General features: G+C 49.0%; 3 protein-coding genes across 3 annotated transcripts; all 3 read left to right on the top strand.

Moving 5' to 3' along the window:
- The first annotated feature begins 13,755 nt into the window (after positions 1 to 13,755).
- On the top strand, positions 13,756 to 14,004 carry BJ212DRAFT_1405856 (uncharacterized protein). Its single transcript, XM_041337408.1, has one exon. It carries the CDS (start codon positions 13,780 to 13,782, stop codon positions 13,933 to 13,935), a length of 156 nt encoding a protein of 51 aa, XP_041185496.1. The 5' UTR covers positions 13,756 to 13,779; the 3' UTR covers positions 13,936 to 14,004.
- A 1,520-nt stretch (positions 14,005 to 15,524) lies between these two features.
- On the top strand, positions 15,525 to 16,083 carry BJ212DRAFT_1305982 (uncharacterized protein; the record flags this gene model as incomplete). Its single annotated transcript, XM_041333790.1, has 3 exons — positions 15,525 to 15,591; positions 15,735 to 15,748; positions 15,850 to 16,083. The coding sequence occupies 3 exons, from the start codon at positions 15,525 to 15,527 to the stop codon at positions 16,081 to 16,083; spliced, it is 315 nt and encodes a 104-aa protein (XP_041185497.1).
- Positions 16,074 to 16,614, top strand: BJ212DRAFT_1405867 (uncharacterized protein). The gene is given in 2 exon segments (XM_041337409.1): positions 16,074 to 16,181; positions 16,201 to 16,614. 2 exon segments carry the CDS (start codon positions 16,131 to 16,133, stop codon positions 16,465 to 16,467), a joined length of 318 nt encoding a protein of 105 aa, XP_041185498.1. The 5' UTR covers positions 16,074 to 16,130; the 3' UTR covers positions 16,468 to 16,614.
- Positions 16,615 to 18,679: the final 2,065 nt, after the last annotated feature.

Consider the following 18,679-nt stretch of genomic DNA (forward strand, 5'->3'; position numbering starts at 1 on the left):
AGCTAAGGGGCATCCAAAACCTGAAGATATCAGGCATCATTAATTGAAGATAGAAGTTGACAACGCAACGAACCTTCTAAATGATATTCGTCAAATGGGAATCTTCTGTGTGTATCTACTTCAAAGTTATTGACAGCATGGCTAGGCGTGATGTAGCGATGTTTGTCACCTCATACCCAACCCTTGGTGTGTCCTCAATCTCGACGAAGGAAAGTATACTGCTAGTCCCATTATCATTCGGCCGCTCTTGCTTGCGATGCAGACGAGGACCCTGGTGACCAACATGTTGCTGCACCTTCCGACCCGGCAAAACAAATCGTAAATTGGTGGCTCGTAATTGGGGAGTCGAGCACAAAAAGACTCGGTGAAATTAGAGTTCGCGCTACGCAAGGGAACCATAGTTCGAAACCCTCATCATCTGCAATTCATATATTGCGATCCAAGCTTCCAACTGATGTTGCGAAGGGTGCTGAAGGCAGTGATAACTCATCAAGATACATCGAAATTTTACGTTTATCATACGCCTTTCTTGTAGATGGTTCATCGCCTAATATTCACATGAATACCCTGCAATTTCCGACAGCTAGACATTATTGTCATACGAAACTAACTATCTGTTACCAGGTATATCTTCATTGTACGCGCTCACTGAATCTCGTCCTGAAGAATCTGATCACAGGTTCCTAAAGACAGTAAAGAGTAAGTGTTGAGTCGTTCGCGTTGATGGATGTATACCTCATCATGGGTTTGCTTCAGGCTCGGACGGCCCAGCATTCGCTGACCGTACTTCATGAATTGGCAAATTTAGGTCCTTTTAACTCCTCGCCTAACTTATACCCCATCCGACAGGGAATTTGCCTGTTTCCAATTAATCAGATTCAACTTCTCGGGTAAAGGCGCCAGCGGGTGCTCTACCTAAGTCAGTTTCGGTGACAATCTTGAGCCTTGCGAGATGCGGAGAGATGCATGCATCCGCGATAGTGTAGTGATCTCCAGCCGCGAAATCTCTACCCTCCTCAAGAAGTTCTTGAATAAATTCAATTCCCTTCAGGATATTGTCATATGACTCGCTCCCTCGGATGAAGGCAAAAAAACGGTCCCTCGATGTGTTTAGTAGTCGCATCGATGAAAAAACGGACTTTGGCGCGCAAAACAGGATCCTTTGGCAGGAGCCCAGAATCTGGATAAAGGTCTGCCAAGAACTCAAGGATGACATTCGATTCCGCGATTTTAGCGGACAGAGGCGAAGGATCGTCGGGGTTGACATTGGGTCCCCCATATGTCACAGCGGGCACCTATAATTAGTGTCACATTCGTCTGCAATAGACACAGAATATCATCACAGATACCTTGCCGACGGGGTTCACTTTACTGGCGAACCACTCTGGTTTGTTAAAGAGATCAACTTCGTAGGTTACGTGGGGTGCATTGGCTTCAGCAAGAGCCAGTTCGATCTGTCAATTTGCGTCAGACTCATGAGATAGTGTCAGCAATTATTTCACCTTTTGGCTGAAGGGCGAGAGCTATAGGCTTGTGGGTCAGACAAGTTGTCCACTTATACTCACCATCGTTGCTCACCTTGTAGAGGTACAAAGTCAGCTGTTCGGACATGATGGTTTGAGTAATAGCACTTTAACAAAGGAATGCTCGGGTTTATATACAAGAGCTTTAGACCCATTGGTCATCGTATCATTTCCTGGTGGGCTGATACTGGATACTGCTAGAGTTATTCGTAATCAGGGAGGGTTATTGTGCGGGAATGGATCTTACTAACTATCAGGCTAGTCAGAGGTCAATCATAATGCCCCGGTAGCTTGGTGAATGAGTCAGTTGCTGACTGAGATCTACCTGCTGGTTCACGTTATATTATTACGAACTTCATCGACAACCGAGTTTGCTTACTGTGCAAATTACATGTGAGCAAATAGGCCCCGGGAGAAGACAGCGAGATTCTAGAATTCGACAGCGTTCGGCATCGGTTACGGTCTATTTGCGATGATCACGAGTAGACCGTAACCGATAGTAATCAGCAGATTCATAAGCTTAATGAAACGTTCAGCTCCTTGTGTCTGCATCCTTATACCTGTCAAATGGTGGCGCTTGATCCCACGGTCTCAGTCATAGGTAGCCTGGCACTTACTAGTATTCATCGAGCGAATGAGCCTTGGCCCTTCACAGCCCGCCCATCACCACTAGCCCGCCCGCTGCTCTCGGGCACGCAGGACCGTCAAGTTCGACACTACCAGAAGTCTAAAACGACTGGTCCAGCATCATTTTACTGATCCTGGTAGGGTATATAGGCTCTTCCTAACGCCCCTCAATATTGGGTCCGGCAGAACCCAGCTGCAATCAGGTATGCGACATGGGAGAAAACAGCTTTTTTCCATATGCCGAAGTTTTTGTTTATCAGAGGGTAAAAAATGAAAGCTTTGAACAGCGTTGCGCGAATCGAGCAGACTTGATCCTGTCGTATAGCAGTCAGCTGTCGCTATCACGCCTGTGAAATACCGTAAGAACGATGGCGTTCCTCGCAAGGCTACCTGATGTCACAGCTCATTATCAAAATCCTATCTGAGCGACTTCATCAAGGATCATTTGTGAGAACGACCTTCAATCAGAAGTTACGTGTCAATAAGATGGCATGAAGTCTGACGCTGAGTGGCATTCACAAAGCACAACCTGAGAAATGGCGGGTGCCTCTCATCACATCTCTCACCACTGGCTCCAGGCGGCAGGAGACAATGCCGCCATCCAAAGAGTCTGCAATGGATTCATCCTCACCAGCAAGTCGAATTCAACACGAAGTCTTGAGATGAAAGATATGGCGATGAAGGGAAATCACGCAGCTCTTTGATTTAGTTTGTTTTTGTCTGGGGAGAATGCATACGATCAACAAGATTCCGGATCGCGATGATGGTACATTCGCTAACCACAGTTCTCCATTTCACATCCTTCATGATCAATGTCACTAGAGTTCTGGTTTGTTGTGAGTCCTCCTGATAGGTAGGCGCTGCCAGAAAAACATTGATTGTACGGTGGAATAGTTGAATCATTAGCCTTGGTACGATACTTGGGATCGCCACTGAGGGCCAGTTCTGATGACAATTCTTGCAGTGAGCTGTGCAACACACAAAGATGATCGATGATGCGCTGGCGGTCCCTACGGACATAATCGTGGGCAGTGGAGGAGTTGCGTTTTGACACGCTATTTATATTATTATGTGGAAATTTCTCTCAAAATGGAATGTAAACGAGGAAATTGCGATTACTGTAGGGTGCCACATCTGCTTGCACCGGTTAAACTTGACTCGAGCCCCAGATGTAGGTGCATTCGATAGCCATCTGACCGTGCTTTCATGAAAATTTGCAGCAGCCAACAGTACTCTACGTCTGATACAGAATTTGGCCGTCACTTATGCGTTACGGACTGCCACGCTCAACTTCACCATCTCCTGAACGGAGGTATGTCCACAGTGCATGCGCCAGCGACTCAGACTGACTCAGTATCCGTCAGATCTCGCAGACGCACCTCCACTTTCGGTCTCCCATCTGATACCGAAAGCGATTTCGAAGAGCCACCGACAGATTCAGACTCAGAATTATCCTCCCCAAGCTCCCTTTCATCAGACTCGTTTGCTATGAGTCTGAATCACAAGTCCCGCCACCACTTCCGTGCGTGTATCATAATCATTATCATATTTGTGTTCACACTCACTTACGTCACTTTTGCAGCCGCCCAAAGCGCGAGCCACGCAGTTCAGCTGAACAGCGTCATGCAGAGGACACAGTGGCTGCTATCCGCTTACGCACACGATACCATGATCCCTATGAAGAATGGGAGAAACAAACGCGCAAGGATGCATTCGTGCGTAGCTATCGGTTCTTTCTACGCAGTTTACCCCCTGACAACCTCTCAAATAGCACACAGCGCGCAAAGCACAAGTTCAGACGCGTTTAGAGACCCAAAATCGGCGTACCCAGCGTAACACGCAGGAGCTGCAATTATTAGCAAATATGCACGCAGCGCAGCTCGCAGAAGTGCAGAAGCAGCTCGCAGCATTGCAGGTGCGGCAACAAGCGGAAGTTAATAAACTCGTAAGTAGTTGGCAGGAGCAAGATAAGACATTTCATGGTAGGATAGAGGGCGTTATTCGCGTGGAAGAGGAGAGATTACGTGCCAAACTCGAAGCTGAGCGCAAAGCGCGGGAAGAGGTGGAGAAAAAACGGAAGGAGGAAGAAGAGAGACGCAAAGTGGAGGAAGAGGTGAAGCGGAAAGAAGAGGAACAGGCACAAAGGCAGCGGGAGGCAGAAGCGGCTGCAAAACACCAAGAAGAAGAGAAAGAGCGTTTACGCAGGGAGAAGCTGGACGCCGAGGAACAGGGCAGGGCACAACTGGGAATGTCATTGGCCGAAGAGGATTGGGTGCACGCTCGTGAAACTCTCAAGGTGAACCTGCTGCTTCTGATCGCGTATCGAGATGCTAATGCCTAATTCAGAATCTTAAAGCCGGGCCAATGAAGACAGTCAAGGGGAACAAGCCACTCAAATCCCAATGGAGCGCCATTCGCCGACAGATAACACCAAAGATCGGACAACTAACACAAGACATCGATTCTGTCGCGCGAATAGTAAGTCTATTTCCGCTATTATTCCATCATCTCAAGTTAAAGTTTACAGACCCAACAACTCATAGATATCATTCGCCCGTCAGAACGACTTCCTCCAGATATTTACTTGGCTGCTCTATCCTCGCTAGCAAAAGCCATTCTTCTTCAAGCCGAAACAGAAGTCACAGCCGAAAAACGAAGCGCTATACCGCTGGCCATGGTCGCCGCAGGACTGCTAGGCACGCTGGAAGGCTTTCCGGATATTTTCTTCGCGAAGCTCGTGCAGCGGTCCGGAGGGTGGCCTGTACCGTCAGTAATTCCTTCCACGGATTCAGACGGTACTGCGTGGAACGAACTGGAGCGCACCAAGGCGATGGGATACCGGACGAATGATAACCAGAGAGAGACCTTGTCTGATCATGTTATGCGCGTGTCTGGGATAATGCGTGTCTATTTCCTGATTCTAGTTGTGCCCGTGCCGCAGCCACTGGATAAAATGTTCCAGTTACCACGTTTCTGGACGTATTTCGCGAGGATGATTGGGGATGAGAGATTACTTGAGACGGCAGTAGCCGCACAGGTACTTCAAGGTGCGTTTTTTTGCAATTGGGTGCTTCCCAGCTCTCACTCCTAGACTTCGTAGCTGCACTTGACGTTGGAGGCATAGAAGCGAAGTTAATTTGGGGTAATCAGTGGGTAAAGATGCTGGAGTTGCTTTACGAGGGCGCAACGACAGGTATCGGCGGAGTTCCAGGAAAGCTGGTCGGTGGTCAAACCCCTGAGGGAAAGGCTGCACGTGTACGTGTACAACTTCAGATAGAACGCATCATGGATGCTACGAGCTTGCGATGAGGCTTTCAGGGATCTTTCCACCCAATCACCCATCTATTCGTTCACCACGTATAATATTTTGGAAGCACATACATTCATGTACAATAGCATCAGCCTATATATTGCATTGGTATAGAGCCCTGTGATAAGTGCACACACCAACGATGGTCGGGGTGTACCAATGATACTTTATCGAGAAATTAGTCGAGACTAGACTTGTGACCAGTTTCTTCACCTCGTAGTACGGACAAGTCACCAGTCCAGTATACCCTGGATTCGCCAAGCATTCCAGAGCATCGCAAGCGTTCCGGGCAATCAGTGTGCAGGTACACATTTTTACCTCCAGATTCTCTGAATCTTCAATCAATATCGGATCAGTGCGCCCGGGACCGCGTTTTCAAAGAAAGGGATCATTTGTTTCAGCCTCAGGACTTCTTCACAACGCGGGGCCGTGGAAGACGCGTCTTTTGAATTGCGCCACAAACGTGTGGATCTGGGATGTCAAATGTCTACCCGGAATCCGACTTCTGAGGACGAAAGATTGCCTCGTGGGAGGACCAAGTGTAGTTCCTTGACTCTTTGCTCTGGTGTTGACTGACGAATTAGACATGGTCTAGATAGCGAGTACGGCCGGGAGCGTCGACAGGTTTGCCTGCTGGCCTGGTATATGCCACGTTTGGCGACGGCAAACTTCTCACTCCCTCTCCTCTTCATCGGAGTGCAAGCGAGTTATTTTGCTGAGGACGAACCAGCAACGTTTGTTGAGAACGAGGAGCGGTAACGGCCAGGAGCTGGGGACGAACCAAAGTAGGGTGGATAGTTGATAGTTTTGCCTGTCGGCGGGATGTATGCCACGTTTGGTGACGGCATCCAACGTTCGTGAATCCGCTCTCGTTCCCTCTCCTGCTCATCAGAGTGCGAACGAGTTATTTTTTGAGGCGACGTTGCGGAGATGGAAATAGTCCGCGGTCTTGAGGGGGGGATGGGGGACGTAGAAAGTAAAATCGGACAAAAGTCAGTGACGCTTAAACTTGAGGTGCTGTCACTCTTAGAACCTGGATCAAGATCACGACCCCGTTCACGCTCCATTCGCTCACATTCCTGCTCTCGTTGTCTGTCCCTCTCCCGCCTCTCCTTCTCCTGCTGCATTGCAACGCTACTAGCATGAACAAGCGTCTTTGGTACGACCGTAGCCGAGTATCCCTCTTCAGGACCAGGTGTAGGAGTCACTGATTGACTTGCAGTGGAGTTTATCTGCAACGGGGCATGTACATGTGTACTAGAATTCGACAGCCTAGGGATCGTATTGGACGATGGCGGTGGTGGATATGGTGGGGGCATCGGCGAGTCGTCGCTATAAGACATCGGGATCTTGAGGGAGGGTGATATAGGGCTGTCAAGGATATCATAGAGCTGAGCGCGCAGGCGTTCGCGATCCTTATCCCGAGAGTCGTCGGCCGCCGTAATCTGACGCGGTGCAGGCTGGTCTTTCACCTTTGGTTCGTACGTATCTCCTGCATGCATCTCGTAATCCCTGCTACCACCATCAAATGAATCTGGCGAATGAGTGTCTTTCAACCGAGGCCCATGCAAGCGATCCGATGAGTAGTGGCGTGAGGGGGAGGAAGTGCGGCTGGACATATACGATGTGGACTGTTCCCGTGACAGTCTGCGAGATGGTCGCTCGCGATCACGATCATGACCCCGTTCATGCTCCATTCGCTCACGTTCCTGCTCTCGTTGTCTGTCCCTCTCCCGCCTCTCCTTCTCCTGCTGCATTGCAACACTGCTAGCATGGACCAGCGTCTTTGGCACAACCATAGCCGGGTATCCCTCTTCGGGACCAGGTGTAGGAGTCACTGATTGACCTGCAGTGGAGTTTCTCTGCAACGGCGCATGCACATGGGTACTAGAATTCGTCGTTCTAAGTTGCGTTGGGGTCTCTGACCTAATCGATGGTGCCGTCGTGCGTGCGGGGGTCGTTGGTCTCGACCCTCCTGACACAGATGCGGAGGCACTTCGAGAATGAATAGCTGCAAAGCGCGAGAGCATGGATGGCACAACTGGTACGTTGTATGTGGATGCTGCTGCTGATGAAACTGATTGGAGCCGCTCGCTTAATCCAGTTGGAGCGGCGGTGCTGGATCGGGGAGGTGACGCTGCAGCCTGAGCAGAAGCAGACTTCAGAGTATAACGGCCAAGCTCTGCTCGAAGAGCCTGACATTCTTGTACTTTTTGGGTATAAAGGGTTTGCTACAAGTAACAAAATAAACAAGATGAGCGGCGTACACGACGTTCCTCGAGCTATAAGTTATAACGTACTTGTCTACAAGAGTTGTCAGCTTACAAAGCCAAGTGTATGGACCGTATGTTACGCACCGTCTTAAGTTGGCTTCTAGCTTGCTGACATTCAATTCCATGTTTTCTAGCTTCTCTCTTAGGGTGGCCTCGACTCCCTTTGCCATTCTCGTAGCTTCCGAATGAGCGATGTGACTCATCAAAATCACCCTGAGCAGCGCAGCACACAAGGATAAAGAAGAAGGCTGCATTCCGAGTTAAAAGAATGACAAACATTCAACAGTAAAGAAACTTACCTGGTCGTGAGATTTTTCGTCATGAGTCAACCAGTCTTGTAGCTCGTTGTGTAGAGTCGAAACCTCCTCCACTGAGCATTTTCTAGTGGCCACCCTGGCCACTTTGTCCTCCAGTTTACGGGTCTCTGCGCGTGTATGTGGGACATCCGGCTCGATGAGGGGGAATCGGCCTTCCCTTCGTGATGGGGAGAGGCGGCCTCGCCGCCGAGAAGTGACCCGTCCACTGTTTGAAAATCCGATGCGGATTGAACGCATGTCGTCGCTAGTGAAATGATCGGGACAGAAAGGACAGGCAGCTTGGAGACGAGGCAATGTCTTTTCTATAATTTTATAGCAGCAACCCCAGCACAGGACGTGGCCTCAAAGACAGAGGTGTCATGATCCGAAATTCAAAGTTTTGAGAGCTCACTTACCACACGGAAGAGAATGAGGAACACGATGTGGACTATACTCTTCTGCGCACACATCGCAGACAGAACCAGGACTAAGTGTGAGCATGAGGTTAAGTCGATGAAACTCTTGCCAGGTTTATTGGTGGTGGATAAAATAGCAGGAAGAGAAATTCATCAAAATACATATGACGGCAGTTACAAAATGCACTGTGCGCATAACAACTCGACCAAACCCTGTTGGACTTCCCATCAGATTTACCTAATAGCTTACCTAGTCGCGCCGCGACATGTTGTGTGGACTGGTTAATACTGTCGAGTCTAAGTTGGACAGCTGCAAGGGTATTATCTGAAGATTTCGAGTTGATCACAACCCCCTGCGACAGACGCTAACTCAAGCAGAATATCTCGTAAGGCCATTACCGTGCCGACCTTTCCGTTTTGCTGAAAGTCCGGTTGCGACGGGTTAGCCCCCAGCCTGTCACGGTCATCGAGACTGTCCTGGATGAGATAGCGAGACTGATTTTTTTCATGAGAACGAAGTGATATATGTGAACCGACAATTACAAATGGCTGACGAGGGCAGCGAGGCGAAGAGATGTTAGATTGAGATAGGGGGACTACAACGGGAGAACGATAGATGTCGACCAACCAAACTCCGCTGCTATTATTAGGTGGACTCAGGACACGACACGCGTGAAAGGTGCGGAGATCCACGGCGGTAGGACTGATATCGAATACACATGCATAACGACTGAGACGGGCTCAATCTACATCGTTCGTATCGACGCGGAGCTTCAGTCCGTTGCTATAGAGTGAAATCCTGCCTGAGGGAAAATTGCTCAAACCGCCGACGTCGAATCAGCAACACGATCGCATACTTTAAGTACTTACTATGGGGCCGGCGATATGGAAGAAGCGAAATGAGATCCGCGCCGTAGCAGCATGTACTGAGCCAACAAGAACCTTGTGGTATACGCTACATGAGTTGGGAACCACTCACCACATACAAGATCCACACCGTGACTACATCTACAAAGTACGCTGCTCTCGTCGGCTTGAAATGCTACTGATCATCTGGGTCTCTGTATAGGTCAACGCGACATCATGTTACTAGGGGTGCTTCAAGAAGCGCACCCCACTGCAAGCGGATCCGTGCGGATGATGCAAGGGCGACCTGCCCCAACGCAGATAATGCGAAGTCACACCGACTCATTGTTGGCAGTCTCGTTCTTCAAGGACGGTCGACGAGTTGTCAGCGCTTCACACGACAAAACCCTGCGGATTTGTGATATGCAGAGAGAATCATTGGTAGGAGGGCCATTCGAGGGTCACAAGGACTATGTACGATCAATCGCCGTATCTCCAGACGACAGGCGGATTGCGAGCAGTGGAGATGATAAAGCCGTAATCATCTGGGACGTTGAGAGCGAACGGATGATATTCGATCCACTGGAGAAGCATACAGGCTGGGTGCTGTCAGTGTGTTTCTCACCTGATGGAAAGAGACTCGCCAGTGGATCGCACGATAAGACGGTTGTCATATGGGATGCAGAGACTGGCGGTGTCCTTGCAACACTCGACAGGCATAATAATTCGGTCTGGAGTGTTGCATTCAGCCCAGATGGGCTCAAACTAGCCTCCGGATCAGCGGATCATTCAATCCGGATTTGGCGCTCCGATAATGCTGAGCTTCTTCTCGAAATCGACGCTCACCAACATTGGGTTCGAAGCGTCGTGTGGTCCCCTGACAGCCACCAACTTGTCTCTGCGTCGTTCGACAAAACAGTCAAATTTTGGAGCTCAGATGCCGGAACTCAGATCGGTCAACCTTGCACTAGTGACACTTACCACTCGCTCGCCATCTCTTCTGATGGCTCCTTCATTGCCACTGCCTCGGACGACAACACTTTGCGGCTGTGGTGCACAAAGACACACAAGTTGATGGGACAGGTACTCGAACACGCTGCTTTGGTTCGCTGTGTCGCAATTTCTCCCAATGGGGAGCTGCTCGTGGGTGGAGATGGTGAAGGGAAGGTGCTGCTCTGTTCTATTAAGAACATACTCGAGCAACACAATGCAGAGGAAGGGATATTAGAAGATGAAGAAGCACAGCAAAAACGACTCCCATTCAGTGAGACTCAGGTATGCTCATACTTATCATTGTTTCGCTCGTCTATTCATCCATTACCATTTGGTGTGGTGATAAATAGTTGCGCAGTTACGAGAACAACGAAAAGTTTCTTGGCAATCACGGTAGTCCAAGTAAATATCCCTCGGAAATTGACGAAGCCTCTGGCATCGATGACGAACACTCATTATTTGACGTGAGCTGCTCGCCTTCTATGTGCTCACTCATGACGGAATATGAACTTGCTTCATACAGATTCTCACTATACCGGCGACGCTCCGCAATGGATCCATTATTGACATCCTGCATACCGCTGAAGAGCTGCTGACCCAAGAGATTGACGCAGATGACGACTACGAATCCTATGCCAATCGCTCAGTTGTAAGGGCACGACATGCCGAGTGGGAGAATGCGCTTCAAGATGCAACCAAGGTTAGGCACTCTGCTTATCATGAAGCCGCTGACGACAGGTTGACTCAGCTTTATCTCATAGTCAATTGCAATCCAGCCCTCCTTATTGGGGTATATTTCTAAGGGCATCGCCCTCTGTGGCAACGGGCAGCTCTGGGACGCGATGGAAGCTTTCGATCTCGCTTTCATATTCTACAATCATAATCCGATTATCGTAGATCTATTACTATTGATCAAGGTATTTTCGTCGCTGTTTCCATAGTCTTCTTGCCGTACTAAGACTTTGATGGCATTTTGTACAGGCTGTTTCACTTTTCAATGCCAGTCGTCATAATGAAGCAATGCGGCGAGTTCAAGACCTGGCTACTACTTGTCAACGCCCACATAGATTTCCGTGCAGTGTTATCAATGTGGGTTTGATGTTCAACCTTACAAATTTTCTCACTTTGAAAACCTCCTCAGTCGTATCTACGTGCGCAGCTTGCGATGATTGATTTCGAGAATGGGCAATACAGCGAAGCTGCTGATCAACTCACGGTCAGTATTACTGGGTTGTTCTTACACACGACAGTTTTGGAACCTAGATTGAAGATATTCACGGTGGTGCGTCGCTACGAAGCCATCGAGGACACTTTTGATTGATCATTGTGCGCTATGCAGCTCTTCGGTTGGAATTTAGATTCGTTATGGGAAACCATCAACCAAAGACGGTGCGACGCGTTCCTCCTCGCTGGCCGGGTGATCGAAGCAGTCGAATCTTTTCAATACATGATGAGCATGATTCACGGAGCTGGGAAGGTCATGTGCATCGAATGGTCTACCAGTAAGTGTTTAAGGTAAAACGAATCGAACATCGACACTCATAGTAGTGCCGACTAGCCTTCAAACAAGACTGTACTGTGCACTGTGTCACGAAGGCACTCGAGGCTGTTGTTGCTCGCAACTATGAGATGGCTGTGGCATTGTATTCGGCTGCGATTGAGCTGGATCCCTCGAACGAGTCCCTATTTGCGCACCGCAGTAAGGTAAATTTAGAACGAAAGCTTTATGCAGAGGCACTTCACGATGCGGAAAAGGTGCGGATGATATGCATCCTTTTTTTTAGCGATTGTGCTGATGCCGCCGATGTGCAGGTCATTGAACTCAACTCTTCGTCATACCTTGGTTACGAAGTGAAACATGTAGCACTCCACAAGGCCCAACGTTATGATGAAGCAATCGAGGCCTTTAACATCATGTTCTCCAAGTTGGACCACGGTCCCGATGCCCAGAAACAAAGCAAGCCCCTCATTAATGACATGCCAACGGGAAGATCATTAACCCATTTTCCAGAGCTGCATCAGCAATATACCAGTCCATCTGAAGCAGAGGACACTATTCGACGGGCCGTTCACGCTCAACTGGAAAATGCTCCACTTCGTCTACTCAACACCTCCACTGGGCGTTTATGCAATCGAGAGACGCAGATACACACCTTTTTGGAAAGCACAGAGTACAAGCAACTTTTATATCTATCGATGATCCATGCGCCCCCCAAAACGGAGCTCATCACAGAAGCAGTCGCAGAGTACTTCAGTCGGGTCATGTTATCACACAGGTGGGAACAGAGGGAGCCACTGCTGCACGATATCCAGGACGAGGTCGTGTACGATTTAAATCCCGTCGGAACCATGGTCAAGCTGCAGACATTCTGCAAAACTGCTCGTGATGCGGGGTATCGTTGGGCCTGGAGTGATACCTGCTGCATCGACCAGAATAACAATGTTGAGCTCCAACGATCGGTGAACTCTATGTTTGTTTGGTATCGCCAGTCAGCTCTTACGATCGTCTACTTGTCGGACGTCTCGCCCTCAGCGAAGTCTGGCGCGCTGGCAAAGAGTGCTTGGAACACGCGAGGATGGACTATTCAGGAATTCTTGGCTCCCACAGTTATCCTCTTCTACCGAGCAGACTGGACCCCATATCTTGACGACCGCTCTCCCAACCACAAGATGTCTGCCACTATCATGCATGAGCTGCAGGATTCAACAGGCATAGATGCATCGTCACTCGTCACCTTCCGTCCGGGTATGAAAGGCGCGCGGGAGAAACTCCAATGGGCATCGAACCGTGTCACTACGTTGCAGGAAGACATCGCGTACTCATTGTTTGGCATCTTTGGCATCCACCTGCCCGTCATCTATGGCGAGACGAAACAAAATGCGCTCGGGCGGCTTTTACAGGAGATTGTCGCCCGGTCGGGCGACATTACAGCTCTGGACTGGATTGGGAAATCATCTCGATTCAACAGCTGTCTCCCAGCTGACATTACCTTGTATAAAGCCCCACCATGCACATCACCATCTTTATCCGAAGATGAGATGCAGATGTCCGTCTCCAGGCTGCAAAATGCTGTCACTGTGGAGTCAGCTTTAACACTTTATACCCTCCTTGATAACCTCAGCGCTCCTCGTTTCGCGAACTCCAGACTGCAACTACCTTGCATCACATTTCCCGTTACAGAAGTCAGGCGGAGGGGCGGCCAAGATCAGGAGACATGTTTCACTTATTTTGTCAAGGCAGACGGGCTTCAAGACCTTGTGATCACCACAGAGGATAGATTGATCCAATTCTCGCGGGCAAGGCCCACTCAGCAGACATTCCTTCTCGTCCGCCCATGGAATCGTTATGACCCCGGGCTGCTTGACTTTGAGGACGATAAGTCCATCAAAACAATGTCTATGCCCTGGTCTATGTCAGATCGTTCAGTGAGCGGCTCTCTTGACGAGTATGAAGAAAGTGTTGATTCGGAGTTGCCCTCACGAGCGTTACGGTTGATGGTTCGTCTTGGGCAGGCTTTTGGCGCACTTTTGCTAGCGCAGCAACGTGGTGGGGAGTACAAGAGGATCGCTTCGGATCACAATATTATGGCACGGGTCAAGGACATGACTGCCGTTCATGGCATGGACATCAGAATGCTGGAGATATTGTAGCCAGTACATGGATTTCAAAGAACGGACATCTATATACGTACGATAACGACGATTAAGATTGTATGGTCACATGAGACACCGAGGCGTTGTTTGGCGTTTGTTTGTCTACTAAGTGGCTTGGTCCTTGTCCTTGTCGTTCCCAACCCCCACAGGTCATCCTTGCAAATACTCATGTCAGCTTCGGAATTAGCTCTACTGCGAGTTCAAGAACTGAAGGCTGCAAAATTCCTCGCAGGTTCTGACATCAGTGGGAAAATTTTGTTGACAATCTTAACATAGATGCTCTTCCCTGCAAGCTGAGTTAAGCAATCAGTACCCTGGCAAAGGACACATTTGAAGATAGTTGTTCCTTGTGCACCATCTAGTCCCATCCATTTTTTTCTTTTTTCTCCAGTATGATATCCAAAGCACACGGTTGGGTTTAGACTGCTGATTCGGACTAATTGCGGAAGGCTCAGCTTGAGTCATTCTAGGAGCGCTACTAGGCTATGGTTGACATGTCTGCAAATCGCATGACGACTGATCTGGGTCTCATATGGCAGAGGCTGAGCTGAGGTTGCTCGTTCGCCTTGAACAGCCCTCTGGCGCTCTTTTACCAGAGCCGCAGCATCGTGGTGCGGAGTACAAGAGGATCACGTTGATATCACACGAGTGGGGGATATGAATTGCGTTCATGGCACGATGGACGTGATACGATAATGTAGTCGCATGCGTTTCGAAGAACAGAGATATGGAATCTAACACGTTTTCATTCATACCTTGTCAGAACCTGCATGGAACGATATCTCTGGGGATTTGTATCATATTGTGTGCTAACTTACAACAGGAAAGCACACCACCATGATTGTATTATCGAATTGTCGCTGAAGGCATCACCAAGAAGACGTTGTCTATCCCCACCGCTCCAGTCACTTATCATGTGCATATCGGTCATGGTGCGTCCTTGTCAATTGTCAGTGTGTTCGCTTAGCTTCTACCCGCAACAGCTCATCCCTACAGGAAGGTTATGCTCATTCACCTTTAGAAATACTTCTGCAGCAAATATGTGCACCGATGGCTGCAAGACCCCTCCTACCCTCTGACGTCAGGCTGTCGACAATAGTGCGGATACTACCGAGCCGTTGCCATCTGAAGCCGAGTTACCCCATGGAGTAGACGGTACAGCGTCACCGAAGTATTTTTACTACTCAGTGCTCAGCATCCGATATCCTATTGCGCCCACTGAGTCACGGGTACTCAACATGTGCCTGAGGACCAGGAAGGCGCAGCTCATCCACCGCAAGTTTTCGAGTCAAGCGGGAATGTATTGGACGCGTCGGGTCGGCACTCCTTCGGTTGAAATTATTTACAAAATGCTAGTGTCATGATTCCAAGACAGGATCCGGTAACAATGTGACGACCAGCAAAGCTACGGATTTCGGAAACCGCCGTCATTGTTTTTCGCTTCAATATAACAGAGGTGAACGGACGCCCGTGAAACTTGCCAGGTGAAGCTGCTGCTGCTTCTAACGGCACAATGTGATACTAATGCCTGATCCAGAATTTGAAAGCCGGTCAATGGTCAGGAGGGGAAAGCAACTCAAATCCCAATGAAGCGCCATTCGCCGACAGATAACACCAAAAATCGAGGAACGACAACGATCCGTCATGTGAATGGTAAGTTCATTTCCGCTATTAATCCGTTACCTCGGATTAAAGTTTGCAGTCCAACAAATCATAGATATCATTTGTCGGACTTCCTTTTCCCAGAACGAGTGTTGAGACTCTGAGAGCCTTGCTAAGTATACCGTAAATCGTAGGGACCCGACCAGTTGTCAGTTGCCACACAATTTTATCGTCTTTCCAAAAATAAAAAACAAAGAACAACATCCTCTAGACATTTATGCATTTATTGTGCCACTCTATCCTCGCTAGCGAAAGCCATCCACCTTCAAGCCGAAACAAGGTTCACCGCCGAAAAATGAAGCGTTATACTTACCCCTGGCCATGGTCGCCGCGAGATTACTGGGCACGCTGGAAGGTTTGCCGGATATATTCTTCGCGGCGAAGTTTGTGCGGCGGTCCGGTGGGTGGCCCGCGCCGTCAGTGGTTCCGTCCACGGATTCAGGCAGTACTGCTTGGAGCGACAAGAAGCGCACCAAGCGATAGGATACCGGACTAATAATGGCCACAGAGAGACTTTATCTGATCATGTTATGCGCGTGTCTGTGATGATGCGTGTTTATTTGCTGATTCTAGCTGCGCTTGTACTGCAGTTTGGATAAGATATTCCAGTTGCCGTGTTTCTGGACGTATTTCACGAGGATGATTGAGGATGGAAGATTACTGGAGACGACTGGAGACGGCAGTAGCCGCGCGGGTCCTTCTATTTCTTTTTCCAATTGGGTGCTTCCCAGGCTCTCACTCCTAAACTCCGTAGCTACTGAAGACGGAGACATGGAAGCGAAGTTCATTTGGAATAATCAGCGGGCAGTTGCTTTACGAGGGCGCAACAACAGGCATTGGTGGAGTTGTAGGGAAGCTTGTCGGTAGTTGAACCCCTGTGGAAAGGACGCGTACTCATACAACTTCAGATAGAACGCATCATGGATGCCACGAGCTTGCGATGAGGCTTTCAGGGATCCTTCCACCCACTCACCCATCTATTTGTTCACCACGTATGATATTTTGCGAGTACATACACTCATGTACAGTAGCATGAGTCTATACATAACATTCTACAGTACTGGTCATATGATGAATCACTATCCCTGTGATTCAGATCACGGTCCGGAGATGAAGCATGAGTGGGGTAAGATATTAGGTTTCATCGTGTGGTAAGTACGTAGTTGTCCATAATGATGCTGCCCCACCTTGTTGCGAAATTAGGTCGCACCTGGACCTGGGATGAACATAAAGTTAACTTCAGCCTATCAATCTGCGATAGACGCTCGCCAGGGGGGTTAAACGATGCCCCGGTACGGTGTTGGCGAAAGAGGTCAGCCTTGATGTAAAACGTGCGACCCGCCGATAGGTCGCTAGATCTCCTTAATTGAAGACGCGAAGAGTGGTGACTGTTCAGCTCATTGCATCGTGTTCAGTTGACTTCAAAGAAAGTGTGAATTAAGAGAGGGACTCCCATCTCCCATACCTTAATCGGGAGCTATCAGGAGACGTACTAATCGGAAGGTAGAGCAAACTCCGTGGCGTGCGATCCTGCGTACGTTCGTAAAGTCTTGTTGTTAGTGTACGCCAGTCTACGGCAGCGATGATCGGGCTGCGGCGATGGTGCTTTGTCAGAAAAATTAGTCGATGCAGCATCCGCTGGATTCGCCAGGTACTGCGGAAGACTGCAGAGCATTGCAAGCATTCCGGGCAATCAGTGTGCGGGTACGCAGTTGCCAACAGATCCCCCGAATCGATATCGGATCAGTGTGCCTGGACCAAGTCAGAGCTGTGCAACAACAAGATCTTGTGTTTCAGCTTCGAGATATATCTTCTTGACAACGCCGGACCGTGGAAGATGGTCCCTGTCTTATGGCTATTGACCAACGGATTTCACGTCTTGCATCCCGTTACAGCTCCATGATGAGATTGTGATAACTTTAAAAGACGCTTCAGAAAATGACAGCATGGCCTAGGGCGTGTTCGAAGAAGAGCCCGCTATCTATAATCCGAATCCGATAATCGATGGTCGGCAAGAAAGGAAACATACTGCAAGTAAAACATGTGCAGAGGGTTATTGCATGCTGCTTATTGGTGCAAATTTTGGCCTTTGATGCTTTATTCCAAATTGTGCGACAAACCTGTGGATCCGGCGTGTCAAACGTATACCGTCTGAGAGATATCTCCGACTTCCGATGACGGAGGATAGCCTCGTGAACAACTCGTGAGATGACCAAATGTGGACGCCTTTGGCAGTTTGGACGTTGTGTTGCTCCGTCTGAGGCCTGACGGCCACTATGGTGGATTCCTGTTGTGGAAGAGCGTTCCACCAAGCACAGCGAAGTGCACCGCCTAATTAGGCATGTTTGACCCTATGTCCGTTAGTGAAGGGGAGGCTTGATTGTGGGTATTTGCGCTGCGGCGGAACGCAGGAGAATATGGATCAGTCATGAGCGGGTGAATCCCGCCGTGGCGGGAACACGTGTTTCGCACACCGGTCATGTTATATGACCTGAAATGGGCAAAAAGTGTGAGACATAAACGGCTCCGACTGGTATTTTTGCCAATACCTAGGCGCCGTTGACACAGAAAAGCTGTTAGTCCCGTCGGCAAGATTCGTACGATAGCCTTGGCTGGCCTTTTGGTCGAGTCATGCTTTGAAAGCCGCCAGGACAAAGGGCGAAATACCCTAAGCCCTAACCCTAAATTAGAACTTGTACATTGCATAACCATGAACTCTATTATTCATCCGATTTGTGATCCTGAAAGAAATACCTGGAACATGAGGGGGCTCTCCAGAAAATGTCATGGTACCTACAGATGGCAACTCATAGATGAAATGAACATATTATGAAGATGGCGTGTTATGTGATTGACAGAAGAAATATGATTTGTTTGGCGTCAAGCCATGCGTGCAGTGCATTGTTTGGCTACTTTTGGTGACTTGCCGTCATTCAGATTTTTCACTTCATGCTATTTATCCACCACCAGGTCAAGCGATACCCCTTGTCAATAGCTTTCTAACTAGCAAACCTGGCAAGGGTTTCATCGTCTTGACCTCATGCTTACGCTTAGTCCTGGTTCGGTCTGCGATGTGTGC

This window comes from Suillus subaureus (genome assembly GCF_016647635.1).
Source record: "Suillus subaureus strain MN1 chromosome Unknown BJ212scaffold_210, whole genome shotgun sequence".
NCBI lineage: Eukaryota > Fungi > Basidiomycota > Agaricomycetes > Boletales > Suillaceae > Suillus > Suillus subaureus.